Raw genomic sequence first — 18,070 nt, forward strand, 5'->3', positions numbered from 1 at the left:
CACATGTATAGACACACTCCGGGCTGCCCGCGGTTAGCACATGGAAGGAAATGTTTTCACTTACAACACACTGGCCCAATTCATTGCTCTATAATCCTCTAAGCAGTTTCTGCATGCTTTGGCCTCTCCACTTGTCTGTCTTCTCTTGAAGGAACAGCCAAACACTTGAACTCATGAGCTTTACGTACTAGAGCTTTACAAACCACATATTTTTTCTCTCTGACATGGTTGTGTTTCTGGCTTTATGGAATAAGGGAGAGTTCATTCAAAAAATAAAGTTTTGTTGTTATTTAAAACTCAAAACTCATATCTCATATATGTTCTGTGGAACACAAAAGGAGATGTTTAGAACAGAATATTGAGTTTGCTCTTTTTCATAGAGTGAAATTATGATATGGAGCAAATTCTACTTGCAATACAGTGCACAAGTCATTAAAAGTACTTCTATGTTGCTTTTATAGTGCTTTCTGGAACTTGGGGTGCACTCACACTAGGCTATCAAAACTGTGCCTGTTTCCTGGTTTGTTTGACAAGTGTGAGTGCTCTGAATCAGGCCCAGGCATAGTTCAGTTGGCCGCCCCTGGCCTGGTTGGAAGAGGTGTGCCATAGCGCAGTTCGGTTGGGCTTTGGTGAGGTATGCTTATAGTGTGAGGGCACTACAAAACTCGAAACTAAAGACTTGAAGTCACATTTAAGGGACTGTTTCATATGGATTTTTAAAATGATTCCTACTGTTCAATAAACATAACTGTCATAGTTTATTAAAGATGAAACCCCTCGCTGCACAACAGCTGCACCTTCAGCAAACCTCCTCATACTTGCAGCACAAGGATTTTCATGAACTTTTATGAGCGTCAAAAGCAATGGATCTTTTTTGGAAAATATTTGAGTGTCACTGCATCTCAAACGACCAAAAATAATACAACACGATATAAATATAGCAATGTCCACTGTGCCCAGCGAGAGCGTTTCTCTTCTGTTAAACTGAACAGTCCCATAATTGATGACGTAAGCATGCTCTGGCTCGGAAGGCAAAATGCAGTGTGAGTTCGGGGGAGAGGGGAGGGGAAGCGGGACAATCACGCTTCACCACGTTTTAAGGCAACTGTACAGTTTGAGTACGCCCTTTAAAGCCTGGTTTATACTTCTGCGTCAAGTGACCGGCGTAACTCATGGCGCAGGCAACGCGCACAGCTGTGCATTTATACTTCTGCGCGCTGTCTCTGTTGGTCTGCATTAACACTTCCGAAACGCTAGTTGGCAGTGAGGTGTAAATGTTCCTCTGTGTCGAGTTTCTTCGCTTCTGTTTTGCTTTTCCTGAACACTTCCTGGAAGTACAAGTGACTCAAACTCGCTCATTTTGAGGCAGGAACTGGCGGACGTGCAACAACTTTAACCATGAGGTAAACACAGAACGAAACTTTCCATCCGGAGCTCCTTCACGGGACTCCACACTTGTAAACAATCCCTCGCGCCATTCGCGCGGCTCTCTGTCCCGCCCAGACTCGTCAGCGCTACCAAGCCGACCAATCGCAGAGCTTGCGCTACGCGTTGTTACGACGTGCATAGCATACGCCGGCGTTTGACGCAGAAGTATAAATCAGCCTTAAGTCCACATTCTCTAGCACTATTTGGGAACATTGATGTTTCCATTAAAGTTTACTTTTAGTATTCTACAAAAGAAAGAAATTTTTTGGAGAAAAATTAATGCATGAGTTACAATGAGTGAACTATGCCTACTGTAAAGCAACTATTTACATCAGGCTCCCTTCACCCAAAACAACACTGGTGCTAAAGGACAGTATTTACTCCTCCCTCCATCATCCATTAGATGTGTGTTAGGGATGGGCGATATCTTATATTTTGCAATATACAGGTAAAAATACTCCGCACACTAAAAAAAAAAACATTGTAATTTTAACAACAAAACCATTCTGTGCAATGCATTATTACAATAGTACGTGTGCGATAGATCACGCATTAAAAATAAAAAATTTTGTTGTGAGCAGACATGGTTTAATATTAAAAAGTGAGAAATAAACCATACTATTTCATACAGTTATAATGGCTAGGTCGATTAGCATTGCATGGTAACACTTTACAATAGGTTTATTAGTTAATGCATTTAATAACATGAACTAATCATGAACAACACTTGTACAGCATTTATTAATCATAGTTGAACATTTACTAATGCATTATTAACATTCAAGTCCTTGCTTGTTAACATTAGTTAATTCACCACGAGTTAACATGAACTAACAATGAACAACTGTATTTTCATTAACTAACGTTTATTAACATGAATAAATACTGTAGTAAATGTATTGTTCATTGTTTGTTCATGTTAGTAAATGCATTAAGTAACATTAACTAATGAACCTTATTGTAAAGTGTGACCCATTGCATTACAAATATACTTTGTGCTTATAAAATACTCAGGATGGCCTGAAGTATGCAAATAGTCCATATATTGCTGCAAGTAATTGTTTAATGTCTTAATATTTGACCCATATATCCCTTTCTTTAGTCTTTATCCTCTTTGACCGTAACTGATGTATTTTCTTTAGCAGCATATATGTATGTAACCCCGCTCTGAGCTGGGATCGAACCAGCGGCTCTTTGCATGGGAGTCGGTTGCTCTAACAAAGGGGCTAAAGACTATGGCCACTAGCATCTGTCGCTAGAGCACCTTTATAGCTCAGAGGATTAAGGTTTACCTGCACAGCACTTCACTAGCTAGCATCTGCTACACTCAACCCCCTAAACCTCACTCCCATCCGGGTCACGGCACCAATGTAACCCCGCCGCTACCCAACATGCTCGGAGCTGGGATCGAACCAGCGACTCTCCGCATGGGAGTCGGTTGCTATAACAAGGAGGCTAAAGAGCATGCCCTTTAGCATATCATGTCAGCAACATAGCCATGAGGTTGACACTTCCCACAAGGCCAACGATAACACCAAGCAGTCACAACAACCACTGCTCACGGACACACTGTGTCTGCTGTACCTTGCAGACAGAGCTCACCACAGATAGACTGTTACATATCTTGAACAGCTTCAAGACTCAACAATCAAGGATGATCTCTTGGAAAACAGCCAGGACAACATATTACACCAGGCACGCAGCCTTTCTTTTACCAGACACATTATCCATCCCTTCAGAATCCAGAATATGGAAGAACTAGTAATTGCTGGATATAAACTCGCTCACATTATTTCCCCAGATAACAACTAAAGAGCAGTCAGCCCCAGTAGCCATCTAGCCTCTGCCACAGCACCAGGGCCCCTGACAGCTGATAATGGCTCTCAGTGATATGTATGGGGTCCCCGCTATGATAACTTTCACAATGATTTACTGAACATTGTGCCTGTAAATTTCTCTATATATGTTTTATCACATGATAGGAATTCTAAGGTCTTTTCAGCAAAATAAATCTGCTGCTCAATTAATGTAAATTAGAGCCTGCTGTGTGGACAAAGATTGAAACTGTTAAGTTAGAACTTTAAAACATCTACTCACTTAAAGAAACACTCCACTATTTTAAAAAATAGGCTCGCTTTACAAGTCACCTAGAGTTAAACAGTAAAGTTTTGCCATCCATTCAGCTGATCTCCTGCACATGCTTCAGTCATAAGTGAGATGCTAATGGTCTAATCCAGATTCAATGGTTTATGCTAAGCTAAGCTAAATGTGTTCCCACCAAACCCGAAGACCTGAATGAATTAAAAAATGGTAAAAATAAACTGTTTGACTCTATGTGACTTGTAAAATGAGCTTATTTCCAAAGTAGTTAATTGTTCCTTTAAACCAGAGATGCCCAAACTAGAGCCTGTGGGCCAAAGTTAGCCTTTGGTAACCTTTGATTTGGCTCGCTATCCCATCTGAGAATGGTTTAGAGATTGTAATTTCAAATTTAATTAAACTTTAATTTGTTTGTTTTATTTTTAAGCTAAAAAACACTATCTGAAATTAAATAATTCCATTTAAATGGTGTAAATTAATTTGATTTTGTTTCAAATGTACATACGACAGGTAGAGGATAATGCAGAGACTTTGGTGAGTGAATCAAGGCAAAGGCATTTTCTGCTTAACTAGTGTATTCAGCATTGAACCCCACTGTTATAAATGTGATTATGCTTTGTAGTTTAGTTTGGTATGTGTATCTTCGGCCAACAGCTCTCAATGATATCTAGTTTTTGGCCCTTCATACGAAATAGTTTGGGCATCCCTGCTTTAAACTAAGGACAGAAACACCAAAGCTGCTTAGTAAACCTTTCTAATCTGCTTGCTGTTAAATTTAAATCAGAGATTTTTTGTAGTCAAAAACTAAAACTGTTAGTGTGCAAGCAATTTACAATGTTTATTTTGTAAGAATTGTTAATTGATAGCTCATCACAAACTACATTTACACAAGCAGTGAAACATATTACTACATCCAAGTTGCTCAGTGTCATCAACAAAACTTCTAAACACGGTGTACACACGACACTAAAGTAATGTAATTAACATTATTTATCAAAATTAGATTTCACCATTTTATTTTTGTTCTGCTTAGTCCCTTATTTATCAGGGGTCGCCACAGTGAAATGAACTGCCAACTATTCCAACATATGTTGTACACAGCAGATGCTCTTCAAGCAGCAACCCAGTACTGAGAAACACCCCTACACTCTCACATTCACTCATACATTAAGGCCAATTTTGTTTAACCAATTTACCTCTGATGCATGTTTTTGGACTGTGGGAGAAACCAGAGCACCCGGAGGAAACCCACGCCAACACAGGAAGAACTTGTCAACGCCACACAGAAATACCAACTGGCCCAACTGGGACTCAAACCAGCAACCTTCTTGCTGTGACACGGCAGTGCTAACCACTGAGCCACCGAGCCACCTCAAAATTAGATGTGAAATAACAATTTACCACAGAGCTGATAAAGAAAAAAGAAAGCTAGTTATGTCAAAAACAAAAACTTTAAAGTGAAATGTCATGCAGGGAATTTTGAAAATTTACTGCATCTTAATGTTATTTATGTTGTTAAAGTCATTTTTTCACGTTGTGGGTTCACTCAAATCAGGGTAAATTCTCTTTTAGCAATTCAGTAAATCAGCAAATGTCATCAGATTTTTGCTTGAGCTGCATGCACCTGAGGTGCTGTATTTGATTGCTCAGTATTTATAGTTGTGCAAGTGTTTATCTCTGTGAAATATTTCAGACGATCCACCGCTCTGCACAGGGGCCCAGCGTTTGGTTAACTTCATGCCAGGTGTTTGTTTGAACAAACCCGTTAGCCTTTGACCGTTCTTTCGGTCTATCATTTTAATCACTGTGCTAGACATACATTCCGCTGTATCAGCTGTATATAAAGAGGACTCGGGGCATGATTGAGAACACTTCACGTCATACTCATAACCAGTTTAAACCAGTAGCATCCTGATGTTTACTCAATTTTTAACCACTCTAAACAAAATAACAGTACAGATTACATCACAGTACATTGCCTCCTGGAAGAGAAAATGTTTAACAGATCAGCACCAGATCAAAACAACTATGTATTTTTTTTACCCTGTTGGTGTTAATTTAAACAGATCATTGTCTATTGAATTAATGAATCCTATTTGTCATTCAGGGAAGTAGGTTTATTTTGACATACGAAATTGAAGATTTATTTGAAGGCTACTAATTTGCCAAATGTTAAAATAGTTATTTCTTCACTGAGATGGGATGGTTTCAGAAGGTAAAGAGTACTATATTTATCAAAATGGCCCCTTTCAAGGAAACTCCAATCACTCAACATCCATATTTGCAATACCTCCGGCCAGATATATCAGGCATACCAAGACCAAGTACTGTCTCTATGTGAAGAAATAGTAAAATCTCAAAAACACATTTAAGTGACATACTTCATATCAGTATCAAAATCTGACATGATCATCAGTAGCAAATCATACTAAAGTAGCAAGCACACTAGAATTCAATTAAGTCTTCCCAAACCTGCCAAGAAGTTTAGTAAAAAAAACAAAACTTTCTCATAGATTTTGTTTTTAATGCTAAAATAACATTTAAATTGTTGCTGTTATGTGATGATTTTAGTTACCATTTATCTTATGTGTCTTATTTATATTTTTCTTGAATTCTGTGATTTGTTTTTTTTTTTTTTTTCTGTGACTTTCTTCTATTCAAAATAATGGGCATCAAAACTAAACAAATATCCAAAAAATAAATCAATAAATGAAACGTTTTGATTTTGGATGGTTGTGGTTGGCTATTCATCAATCTCTTAATATTTTTTATCGCAATAGCCAAAAATACCTTGTATGGGTCAAAATTATTGATTTTTTTTTTAATGTCAAAAACCATTAAGATATCAAACAATGCATTGCACAGCACATCATTAAGACAAATTTAAAGGTCTTTTTTTCAGTATTTACATTTTCTTTTTCAGGAACGCATCCAGGTTTTCAAATAGTTACATCTCAGCCATATCTTAATAAAGTATACGTTAATAGAAACCTTATTAATTTATGATCTATAAATCTCAATTTAAAAAAAACTCACACTTATGACTGGTTTTGTGCACCAGGATCACATTGTTTAATGATAAACGAATGCTGTGATGTTTCAGTGATGGCAAGACTGCTAAAACCCCATGCTCTGAGCTAAAAGCCAAGGTCATGAAGAAGGAAAAGAAGAAGGTTGTGTATCGGGAGCCACCAGATGGCGGGTGGGGTTGGATGGTGGTTCTGCATTGTTTCCTGGTATGTCGTGAGTCCTGCGGTTATAGACTTTGATTTAAAGCTTGTTTGCTGTGATACAACTCCATCGATCTAAACTCAACTGAACTCTGCCGTGTCTTTTCAGGTGAACGTGCTGGTTATGGGTACACTGAAGACCTTTGGGATCTTTTTCGTGGCTCTGCAGGATGAATTTGGAGGGTCATCCGAGAGCATCAGCTGGATTGGATCCATCATGTCCAGCCTCAGGCTTTCCGGAGGTATGGTCAATATAAACAGCCATCTTTGATCAGCATGATTGGTTGTGACCTCAATTTTGTTTGTAACCCTTAGGTCCATTGGCTTCAGTGGCCTGTGCAAAGCTGGGGAATAGGGTTACCTCCATAGTGGGGGCGCTTTTTGTTAGTGCTGGCTTTCTGTTCAGCATATTTGCCACCAGCGTGACCTACCTTTACATTAGCATGGGGTTAGTTGTTGGTGAGTATTTGATTTTAAATGTTGATGCTAAGATTATTATGCAAAAAGTCATTCACAAACTTGATTTTTCCAGGACTCGGGTTTGCTCTTCTTTATCAGGCCACATCTGTTGTAATAGTGACCTATTTCCGAAAGAGGCTGGCAACGGCATATTCCATTGGACGCTCTGGCATGGGTCTGACCTTTGCCCTCGCTCCATTCACTCAGCTACTTTTGGATCAGTATGCTTGGCAGGGTAATTGGCATTCAGCTACATTACTGTTAAATTTGGAATATCAGCATACAATTATATCTAATAATCATGTTTGTTTTTTGTTAAATATGTATTATAGATGTTTTAAGCACCAAAACAATAAAAATGTAAAAAAAAAAAAAAACTTTACAATTTTACACTTTAGTTTTTTCTTGTGGTTTTTGATGATATATTAAAAGACCCCTTAAAAGAATTTAAGAATCATAGCTCAGCCCCAAAAGTACTTCTTAATAAACTAGTATTAAACATTTTAAATATAATAAATTTAGTATGAACATTTATTCTATTATATATTTGAAAAAAAAGATTGATTAGTGCCAAGATCAGACTGCATGATTTTAGCCCCGATTTAGCTCGCCAACAGAAATCGATGACAAATGTCCGAAATCACAGGCAAACCGGTGCTCGTTCACACGAGTAACAATCACACAGTGTGAAGCTGGAAACTGGATACCTCCGCTGACTGCGCGCACACCTCTTTGAGATATTCATTCTAAAGAAACTGACTGTAAAGTCAGGCAGATAAACAAAGAAGTAAAAATTTTCTGGAACTACGTCTTATCATTAATATCATTTAATATTTTTAAACAAATTTTTATAAATTATTTTAATAATTATAAGGATTTTTATAAACACTCAAGATTTGTTTAATCAAACTTTGATGCATCATTTGCTTTTTTTTTTTTACTTGTTAAAGTTTATTAAAATATTAAAGACAACAGAATATGGGTTGCTTTACAAATATAATTTATTATGGCAGGAATAAAAGCAAAAAAGGACACACTAAAAAAATTTTTTTTTTAGATTTAGATTTGGCCCACTTCACAATTTACACATTACAGCCTGGCTAGTTTGTCTTCTTATGCTAAAAAGGCATTAATGGTCCAACATTCCTGACCATTATCACCAATAAAGCCTAGAAAAACAGGGCATCAGTATATAGTACACCAATAGGTTCAAATATTCCTTTCTAGTTATCAAAGAAATAATTCATTCCTTAATTATAGTTTTGTAACTATTAAATTGTTTTAAATTCAAAATTGTAATATCTACATCAGTGTAAAACCTATGACTAGTGGAAAAACATATTCTGTAGTTGTGTACCCGGGTCTCCGTTTCTTCTATGGCCTCTTATAGCTTTAACAAACTTATCCCTCAGCTTTTTCAAAACTTTTTAACAAAAAAGTTATTTCTTTCCCACTGCTGTTGCAGTTTCTAGCAAAGAATTATTAATCACGGATCATAAAGATGTCTGAACAGGCGTACCTGTTTCAGACAAAATCTCTTCAAAATTATTCATTTTCAACTCAAATCAAACGCGGCACCAAGCGAACTGTTCGCTCAAGTTTAAAAAAAAAATTATGCACTCCACCAGTCGAAATCATGTCGCATGCACTGATAGCGAACCTCCGCAAACACAGCGATGACATCACATTTGCCACACACGCTCAACTCAAACTACCGGACTTTAAGTATAAACCAGGCTTGAACTATCAAAGACGTGATCTGAGGGAATCGCCAATGAGTCTCTGACACCCCTGAGATATTTGGCATGCTAAATATTTGGACCTGTCGCCGAATAAAAAACATGGCATGTGAAATGTGTACTGATTGAAAAGATCAACTGCAGCCAATGAGAAACCAGCATTCAGTAGTATGGGTATCTGCAGGCCAGCAGGAGGTTGAGGAAGAAGTAAAAAGTGCTTCTTTTCAGTCTAATTGAACCCAAAAAATAGAGGACAAACTAGTGTAAATTTGGCAGGAGCACCCGTGTCTGTTTGACGTGTATCTGAGCAATATCCCAACTGGCTAGATAAAAAAATAAGTTGAGGAGAAATTGCTTATTCCCTTCAAAATCCAGGTGAGCAAAATAAGGACATTTTCTACCCCACTAAAGGCTTCTTTCTCAGTATGTAGTTAATAACAAAAGATATACTACTTGACCTCATGTTGTTTCAATGCCACTTCTCGCATGTGTTTGGTTGTGAGACGTAGTTTGCGGACCAAGACAAAGTTGTAGGAGATTTTTCCTATTTTAACGTCATGCAATGTGAAACCTCGTCGCCGATCCATCCGGCAGTGTAAACACAGCAGTGAAGAAATGCTACCCCAGATAGTCATGCAATGTAAAAATATCTGTAACACGACTACTTTGAAAATTGTGCAGTCTGAACTCTGCATAAGTGTAAAGTTTGCAAAAATTGTGCCAAACGACAATGAAACGTAAATGCACTATATATCAATTTTTACATTTAATTTAAAAAGTTTTTTACACTTTTTTTATAATGAAAATGCAATTTAGAGATTATAATTCATGATTTAAAAATGCCAGGGAGATACAAAAATACCAAAGTAATGACATGAATATATAAAATAAAAATGTCACTATTGTCACTGACAGACTTCTGTTCTGTATTTAGGAGCACTGCTGATTTTGGGTGGTCTAATGCTGAACCTGGTGGCTTCTGGGATGCTTCTGCGGCCCATTAACATTAGACATCCAGCTTCACCCATTTCAAACTCCACCATTCATAAGACTGAGAAAGATCCTCTCAAAAACAATATGAACGGCAACACGCCAGTAGCCAATGGCACTTCCAAATCAGACAGCTCACCCCCCATTCACAAAGACACACTTATAATAAAAAACCCCGTTCACGAGCAGAACTCTCTCCCTCACCTGGATCTCAAAAAACCCACCCAGAACGGAGTGAACGGAACGGACAGCAGCCAAACTAAAACTTCCCCCGAGATGAATGGGGTTTCTCCTGTGGATTCATTACTTGAGAACGGCAGAACAGAAAATGTGCCTGAAAACTCCCCAAAAGTGCTGGACTTCTCTCTGTTGAAGAACCCTTTCTTTTGCATCTACACCTGGTCGCTGGTCTTCAGTCAGCTGGCCTATTTCATCCCTTATTTTCACTTGTCTGCGAGAGCCCGGAATCTGGGAATCGACCCCATGGATGCTTCCTTCATCATCTCTGTGGCTGGTGAGTCTTATTATGGAACCCTAGAGTCATGTTTTTGCACCGTCATCCCTTTGAAATATTAAGTGCTTTTAGCAGAATTCATCTTGCATTAGTATGGAAATCATTTGTGATTACATTTAACAAGTAACCTATTTTGAGCGTGCTGTACTCAGACTCAGCATGTTTGTTAGTGTTGTCCTCTGTCTGCAAGCGTACACTAGTAATGCGTAACAGTAGAGGAAATCAATAAGCTGTAAGCCCTGCTGAGCTATGCTGTGGAAAATGGAAAGACGAAAGGCAGCATAATGACAGTCCTAGTGGACAGTCTGAAATAGATGCTGTTTTTTTCTGGTTTCATCAATGCTGTTTTCCAGGAAAGCCATTATGTTGTACCTAAGAGATGCACTACGGCCGTTGTGCTTCACAGCAAGATGTGATCTAAGATGGGCTTTAAAGGGTGGATGCAAAAACGCAGCCAAGTTCGCATTAATTATTTGTGGGCATTTTAAAATCTGCAGTGTTATGCAATGAGTGCTCTTACATAAAAAATGAACTTTGGCCCAGTGGCTAAAACTAGAGGGTGTCCCATCAATAATGCCCCACTGAATGAATGAGACGTTATTTATTTAAAAAATAATTATTAATTTTTTAAACCAAAAGATCAAATTATTAATGTATTATTTCTTTGTAGGCTTTAGAAACCCTTATGTGCGACACCAGTGTTTGTCATGTGAATTGCAGCCTGAAACTTATTGCTCGCTCTCGCTTGTGCACATGTAATGTACAAGAGAGAGACTCAGTGTTACTGATATGCTCATGTTCTTTGTTGTAAATACCATCCAAACACTTTCCACACTGCTGAGAACAACATTTAGATGAATACGTAATTGTGCTCCGTTAAGAAAATAAACAAAACAAATTGGCCGTGGCCTAAAATTAGAAGCAGTGTATAGAAATAAATTGCTGCAGATTTTACACTACTTGCTTACATCATTTATTGATTTGTTTGTTTACAGTTTCTCAAGTTTATTAACAAACAAATCAGAAAGTAACTGAAATTTTAGGTATAAACGGAAGGGTATAAACAGTGGTGAGACTTGAACTCCAAGTGAGCTGTACAAAACTGGACATTTTATTTATTTAATAAATACAAAATTTATGTATCCAACATGGGTGTCTTAAGTAGCAAAAATATACAGTTGAAGTCAGAATTATTAGCCCCCCTGAATTATTATCACCCCTGTTTATTTTTTCCCCAATTTCTGTTTAACGGAGGGAAGATTGTTTCAGCACATTTCTAAGCATAATAGTTTTAAAAACTTATTTCTATTAACTGATTTATTTTCTCTTTGTCATGATGACAGTAAATAATATTTTACTTGATATTTTTCAAGACACTTCTATACAGCTTAAAGTGACATTTAAAGGGTTCACTAGGTTAATAAGGTGGACTAGGCAGGTTAGGGTAATTAGGCAAGTTATTGTAAAACGATGGTTTGTTCTGAAGATTATGGAAAAAAAAAAGCTTAAAGGGGCTAATATTTTTGTCCCGAAAATGGATTTTAAAAAAATTAAAAACTGCTTTTATTCTAGGCGAAATAAAACAATTAAGACTTTCTCCAGAAGAAAAAATATTATCAGACATACTGTGAAAATTTTCTTTCTCTGTTAAAATCGTTTGGGAAATATTTAAAAGAGAAAAAAAAATCAAAAGGGGGCAAACTGTACCTTGTATGCGTTGTGTCATCACTTATAAGGCAAGTTATATCTCTCCGACCCCTCATTTGGGATGTTTTTCATGAACTGGCGCCCATGACAAACTAATTGAATAGCCCTGGTCTACACCTACCCCAACCCTAAACCCAGCCTCACAGTAACCTGTTGTGTATCAATAACGTCTACACCTGCTCCAACCCTAAACCCAACCTCACAGTAACTTCTTGTGTTTTATTAGATTAGATTAGATTCAACTTTATTGTCATTACACATGTACAAGTACAATGCAACAAAATGCAGTTTAGGTCTAACCAGCAGTGCAATAGCAGCAAGTGCAGGATACAGGAATAAGTTATAAAGTGCAGTTAAAGAAAACTATGGTGATATTTACAGATGGGATGGATGTACTATGAACATTATATACAGGTTGGATAAGCTATGAACAGATTTACAATATTTTTAACGTCTACACCTAACCCAACCCTTAACCAAACCTCACAGTAACCTCTTGTGTTTCAATAACCTAAACCCAGCCCACTTGTGGCATCAGTCCCTCCCACTTTGAGGTCACCCCACCTACTTGCGGTGTAAATCCTCCCACTTGGAGGATACCTTGGATACCTAGTTGGGTTTGGATAGATTTAAATTCATTCTATTGTGATTACTACTTTAGTATGATTCATTTTAATAAGCGTGAACACCAAACAAGTGAAGTGAAAACCCTGTAATGAACTCTGATGTTGGTTAAATTAAATATGAATGCAACATGAACCAAAGACATCTATATAAACCAAAAACAGGTCATGATGTCATATATGACCATAAACAGGGCAGAGGATACTGGTTTTTATCATACAATTTAATACAGCTTTGGAAATGGGTGGCTGACATGGTAGCTCAGTGGTTAGCACTGTCATCTCACAGCAAGAAGGTCGCTGGTTTGAGTTCCGGCTGGGTCAGTTGGCATTTCTGTATGGAGTTTGCATGTTCTCCCTATATTTACAAGGGTTTCCTCCAGGTGCTGCTGTTTCCCCCACAGTCCAAAGACATGCAGTGTAGGTGAATTGAATAAACTAAATTGGCCATAGTGTATGTGTGTGTGTAGGTGTTTATGCTGCATGCTGTGGTATTTTTTGTAGATGTTTTCATTCACTTAGTGCTGTGTTGCACACTGCATGGAAGCTCATTTTCAAAAACCCATAATAGGGGATCTTTAAAAAGCTTAGCAAGAGAAATATTTTTCTTTGACCTCCAATGTTTTTTCACCACTAAGTCCTTTTAGGGGTCCATACAAGTGGATGATGGATTTCCGAGGTGCACTTTTTAGTGTTTACACACCACACGCAACATTGATAGCGTAGAAGAGTCCAAAAGTATGCAAATTGGGAAACACCTCAAACATTCCAAAGCTCCCCCTCCTCCTCCCACCTGCAGTCTGAGGGCTGTTTTCACATTGGTCAGAGTGAGCAGAAAACTAAAGCTCCGGCTCCTCGTGGCAGGTCACTCGCTGAGCCAAGTCGCTAAGCAACAGTCCAAGTAGCTGCCGTGAGGTTTGGTGCTTCTGTGCCCAGTTCTGAAGTGCCTGACATTGTGTTGCCGCCACTGAGGCAGCAATGTGGACAAAAGAGTGCGGGGAGACCAGCCAAACACGTTTTGTGTTTTAATGAGCTGGTAGCGATCGGACACGCATTTGGGCGCTCTGTACCTCAGTGAGGGCCTATTGTAGGTCTTTGATGTAGTGGGGACACTGCATTCGTCCAGTTCTTTTGTGTCCTCTGAGTGAAGTGCACAAAGACACAAACACCTGTCACATGCCCGATTACCCGGGTGGAAGTCCTCCTGTATTCTTCAGAGTTTTGTGGACCTCCATTTTCCTACTTTTTGTCACTGAGATTCATTGTGCAAACGCTTGACAGGAACAGCTGTAAACTCAATGGCCCTGCTGGGATTTAAACACACAAACAATGCAAAAAATGTCTTCGGGTCCAAGCGAGGCACACCAGGACGTCACCTTTAGTGGCGCACCGAGGACATGCAAACATCGAGCAGCTGTTTTGTCTTATGTCTGGCCAGCAATAAATGACCCCCACATGTGCATCAGTTCTACATGAGCCGGACACTATGAGGAGTCATGCTAACAGCTTTGTAAATCTATAGGACTTTATGAATGAATAACAGAGGAGATGTGATGGTATGTTTTGTGTTTCACCAGGCTGCACATGAGCAGTGAATGTCACATTCTGCATCTGTTGCGTATGTCTGAATATGCAATAGTGCTGCCTCAGGTCTTCTCCTGGACTTCTCAATAAAGCTTTGCTGCATATAGACACACAGTCAGAACTGCGGCACAGACAGCAAATACAAACCAGCACATCATGGTTGTGGCTGTTATCGTAGCAAATGTTCCTGTGCTGCCACTAAATTATAAATAGATTGCAGAGGCTTTATGTGAGGTAACTTTTGGATTTGCTTGAATTTACATGTTGCTAAAGTTATATTTAAACAGCCGGTCTTAGTGATTTGGAGGCTCTAAGTAACTCCAGGTATTGGGCCAAGCATTTTTGAATAATAAACTGCATGTTAAAAAGTGTGTGTGTGTGTGTGTGTGTGTGTGTGTGTGTGTGTGTGTGTGTGTGTGTGTGTGTGTGCGTGTGCGTGTGCGTGCCCTCCTGTTTATTTTTTATTTATTTTATTTTCTCAACATATTTCTAAACATAATAGTTTTAATAACTCATTTCTAATAACTGATTTATTTTATCTTTGCCATGATGATAGTAAATAATATTTTACTAGATATTTTTCAAGACACTTCTAAACAGCTTAAAGTGACATTTAAAGGCTTAATTAGGTAAGTTAGGGTAATTAGGCAATTATTATTTATTATTATTTTAAAAATTATTTATTTATTTTAAAAATATAGCTTAAAGGGGCTGATAATTTTGATTATTTTCATTAAAAACTGCTTTTATTCTAGCTAAAATAAAACAAATAAGACTTTTTTCCAAAAGAAAAAATATTATCAGACACACTGTGAAATTTCCTTTTTTTAACATCATCTCGGTAATATTTAAAAAAGAAAAACAAATTCAAAGAGGGGCTAATACTTCTGACTTGAACTGTATATAAAATATATTTTATATTTTTAATATTTAAATGAACCATTATCTTCCTAATGTAAAATTAAAAGCAATAAATGAACTAATAAAAAAAAAACAAGTTCACAAACTTTGCAGGGGTGTCCAAACTCGGTCCTAGAGGGCTGGTGTCAGATTTTAGCTCTAACTTGTCTCAAAAAACCTGCACAAATGTTTCTAGAAAGCCTAGTAAGAGCTTCATTAGCTAGCCCAGGTGTGTCTGACTGGGGCTGGAACTAAACTTTGCAGGACACTGGCTCTCTAGGACCAAGTTTGGGCACCCCGATGTACAGTTAATTAGCCATTTTTGTGATTAGATTTTAATAGTAATAACAATTTTCATAATTTTTCATATGAATTGAGTATTTGCTGAATGCGTGCCCGTTACTGTTCATTGGGAACAAGCCCATGATCTCTTAACATGCTCACAGCGCACATCATCTGACAGGTGTTTCGGCCAGACAGCAGCAAAAATAATTGGTCTATTTAAATTATTACATTTAAAACAGAGGAGAAGCAGATGGGTTTGACTGTACCAAGGAAATACCTCACACTTGCTGTGCTAAAACAATTGCCATCGACATGAAGAGGAATGATCAGCTTTTAAGGCTGCAGGTGTGACAGACGGCTATGTGGCACTATGCCGCCTTTGAGTGCTTTGAGGTGGGGGAGAAGACCGATGACATCACCTGCAGCTCATTGCGAAGAGTAATGCTAGGAATGTTACAGCACAAACATATGAGAGTCTCTAAAATTCTTCAGTAACTCCTAAAGCATTTGTTAGTTGGTTTTTTTGAAAATTTTGCGCTAGGGGGGCCTGAAAAGTCGCTAAGTTGGCAACAATGGTTGGCAGTAACGTTAGTGTCTTTGATTGAAGCGCTCACACCTCGCACATGTGCAGTGCGGACAGAATGTTCCATTATTCATGGAGGCCTCCCGATTTTGAAAATAAGTAATAACATTCAAATCTTAACAGTTCTAGACAGATTTTACAACATATGGAAGAAAATGTATAAAAGAGCTATATGATTAATAAAGGGTTCTTGGCATTGGTCGGGCACCCTAATTTCCCGGGGTCCTAAGCGGCTGCTTAACTCGCTTATTGGTTAAGTCTGCCTCTGTTCATATTACCAGGCTGCATTTATTTGATCAAAAATACAGAAAAAGAGTAACACTGCAATATAGTTTATCAATGTAAAACTTCTCTGTTTAGAACATTTTAAAATGTTGTTCATTTTTGTGATGGCAAATCTAAATTTTTAGCATCGTAATTGCAGTTCTTACAGTCACACCATCAGTCAGAAAGTCATTCTAATATGCTGATTTGCTATTTCCACTGTTGATAACAAACTATTGTTTCAAATAAATTCTTCTCCTTTTCATTATTTCCTTTTGAGATAAAGCAGCCTTCTGTATAAATGTGTTGACTTTAATTATTAGATTGTTCATCCTTGTAAAGCGGCTTTAATAGTATAAAGCACTATAAAAAAGGTAACTTGACAAAACGTAATATAAAGGTAACTTGAAAAAACTTTATAAATTGTTATGTAAATAAACATGACTTGACTGGAAGCTGAAATTCAGTTTGTGTGCAAACATCTACATTGGTTTTATCAGATGAATATTAAACTGCTGTTTTCTCACTGTTGAAGTAGTTAGATATGGTTATTTTGTGATGGAGAAGTGCAAGCATTTGTATATTCATCTAAATGCCACTCTTCCTGCTAATATGAGGAAGAGGCACTAATTATTGTGCTCATTTATAAAGATGTACTCATTCATGAATGTTTTGCTAGTTGTGCTCAATCTACTACAGTTCTGCAACACTGTATACACTCGGTGCTCAGTTTTCAGTTCAACAGCTTTTCTCTGTGACAGGTATAACAGAGACGGTGGCTCAGCTTGCATCTGGCTGGGTGACGGACAGGAATCTGGTGCATAAATATCATTATCATAAAGCTTACCTGATTCTGTGCGGTGTGGTCAACCTTCTGTCTCCTCTGGCCACCTCGTACATCTTGCTCATGGTTTACGCTGTCTTTTTTGCCATCTTCTGTGGAGGGTACATGGCTCTCCTGCTTCCTGTACTGGTGAGTACTGAACATGAACCATTTTCACAATAAAGAAAATTCTTTCAGAGATCATGAAGAGTTAGAATATACAGATTCAGCACCCGTCAAACAGGATGCCAGTCAGGACCAAATGATGTGCTATAAAAAGTGATTAGTTGCTTTGCTTAAAAAAGTGAGTAAAACTTTCCTTTTAAAGAATCAAGTTGACTTAACTTAAAAAGCGAGTTAAGCGAGAGTAAACCCATTACTTTAAAAGCATCAAGTTGACTTCACTTAAAAAAGTGAGTAAATGTAAATGTGCACTTACTGCCTTTAAAGCATTGCCTTAACTTAAAGGCAAGACTTAAGACTAAACTTAAAGTGAGTAAATCCATTACTTTAAAAGTATCAAGTTGACTTCACTTAAAAAAGTGAGTAAACCCATTGCCTTTAAAGCATCAAGTTGACTTCACTTAAAAAAGTGAGTAAACCTATTGCCTTTAAAGCATCAAGTTGACCTAACTTAAAAAAGTGAGTAAACCTATTGCCTTTAAAGCATCAAGTTGACTTCACTTAAAAAAGTGAGTAAACCCATTGCCTTTAAAGCAGGGGTCACCAGTCTTGGTCCTAAAGGGCAGGTGTCCCTGCAGGGTTTTGCTCCAACTTGCCTCAACACACCTGTCTGATTGTTTCAAGTATACCTAGTAAGACCTTGATTAGCTTGTTCTGG

At 37.8% G+C, this 18,070-nt stretch overlaps 1 protein-coding gene across 3 annotated transcripts in view; it reads left to right on the forward strand.

The window, feature by feature from the left end:
- Window positions 1-18,070, forward strand: part of slc16a4 (solute carrier family 16 member 4) — a 37,923-nt gene that overhangs the window by 4,662 nt on the left and 15,191 nt on the right. For all 3 annotated transcript variants that reach the window (XM_005167048.6, XM_073909719.1, NM_001080599.2), the window contains 6 exons: window positions 6,632-6,764; window positions 6,868-7,000; window positions 7,074-7,217; window positions 7,291-7,452; window positions 9,891-10,460; window positions 17,168-17,379. In XM_005167048.6, the coding sequence (XP_005167105.1) occupies window positions 6,632-6,764; window positions 6,868-7,000; window positions 7,074-7,217; window positions 7,291-7,452; window positions 9,891-10,460; window positions 17,168-17,379 (1,354 nt within the window). The remainder of the gene's footprint in view (window positions 1-6,631; window positions 6,765-6,867; window positions 7,001-7,073; window positions 7,218-7,290; window positions 7,453-9,890; window positions 10,461-17,167; window positions 17,380-18,070) is intronic.

This window comes from Danio rerio, chromosome 8 (genome assembly GCF_049306965.1).
Source record: "Danio rerio strain Tuebingen ecotype United States chromosome 8, GRCz12tu, whole genome shotgun sequence".
In the NCBI taxonomy this organism is placed as follows: Eukaryota; Metazoa; Chordata; class Actinopteri; order Cypriniformes; family Danionidae; genus Danio; species Danio rerio.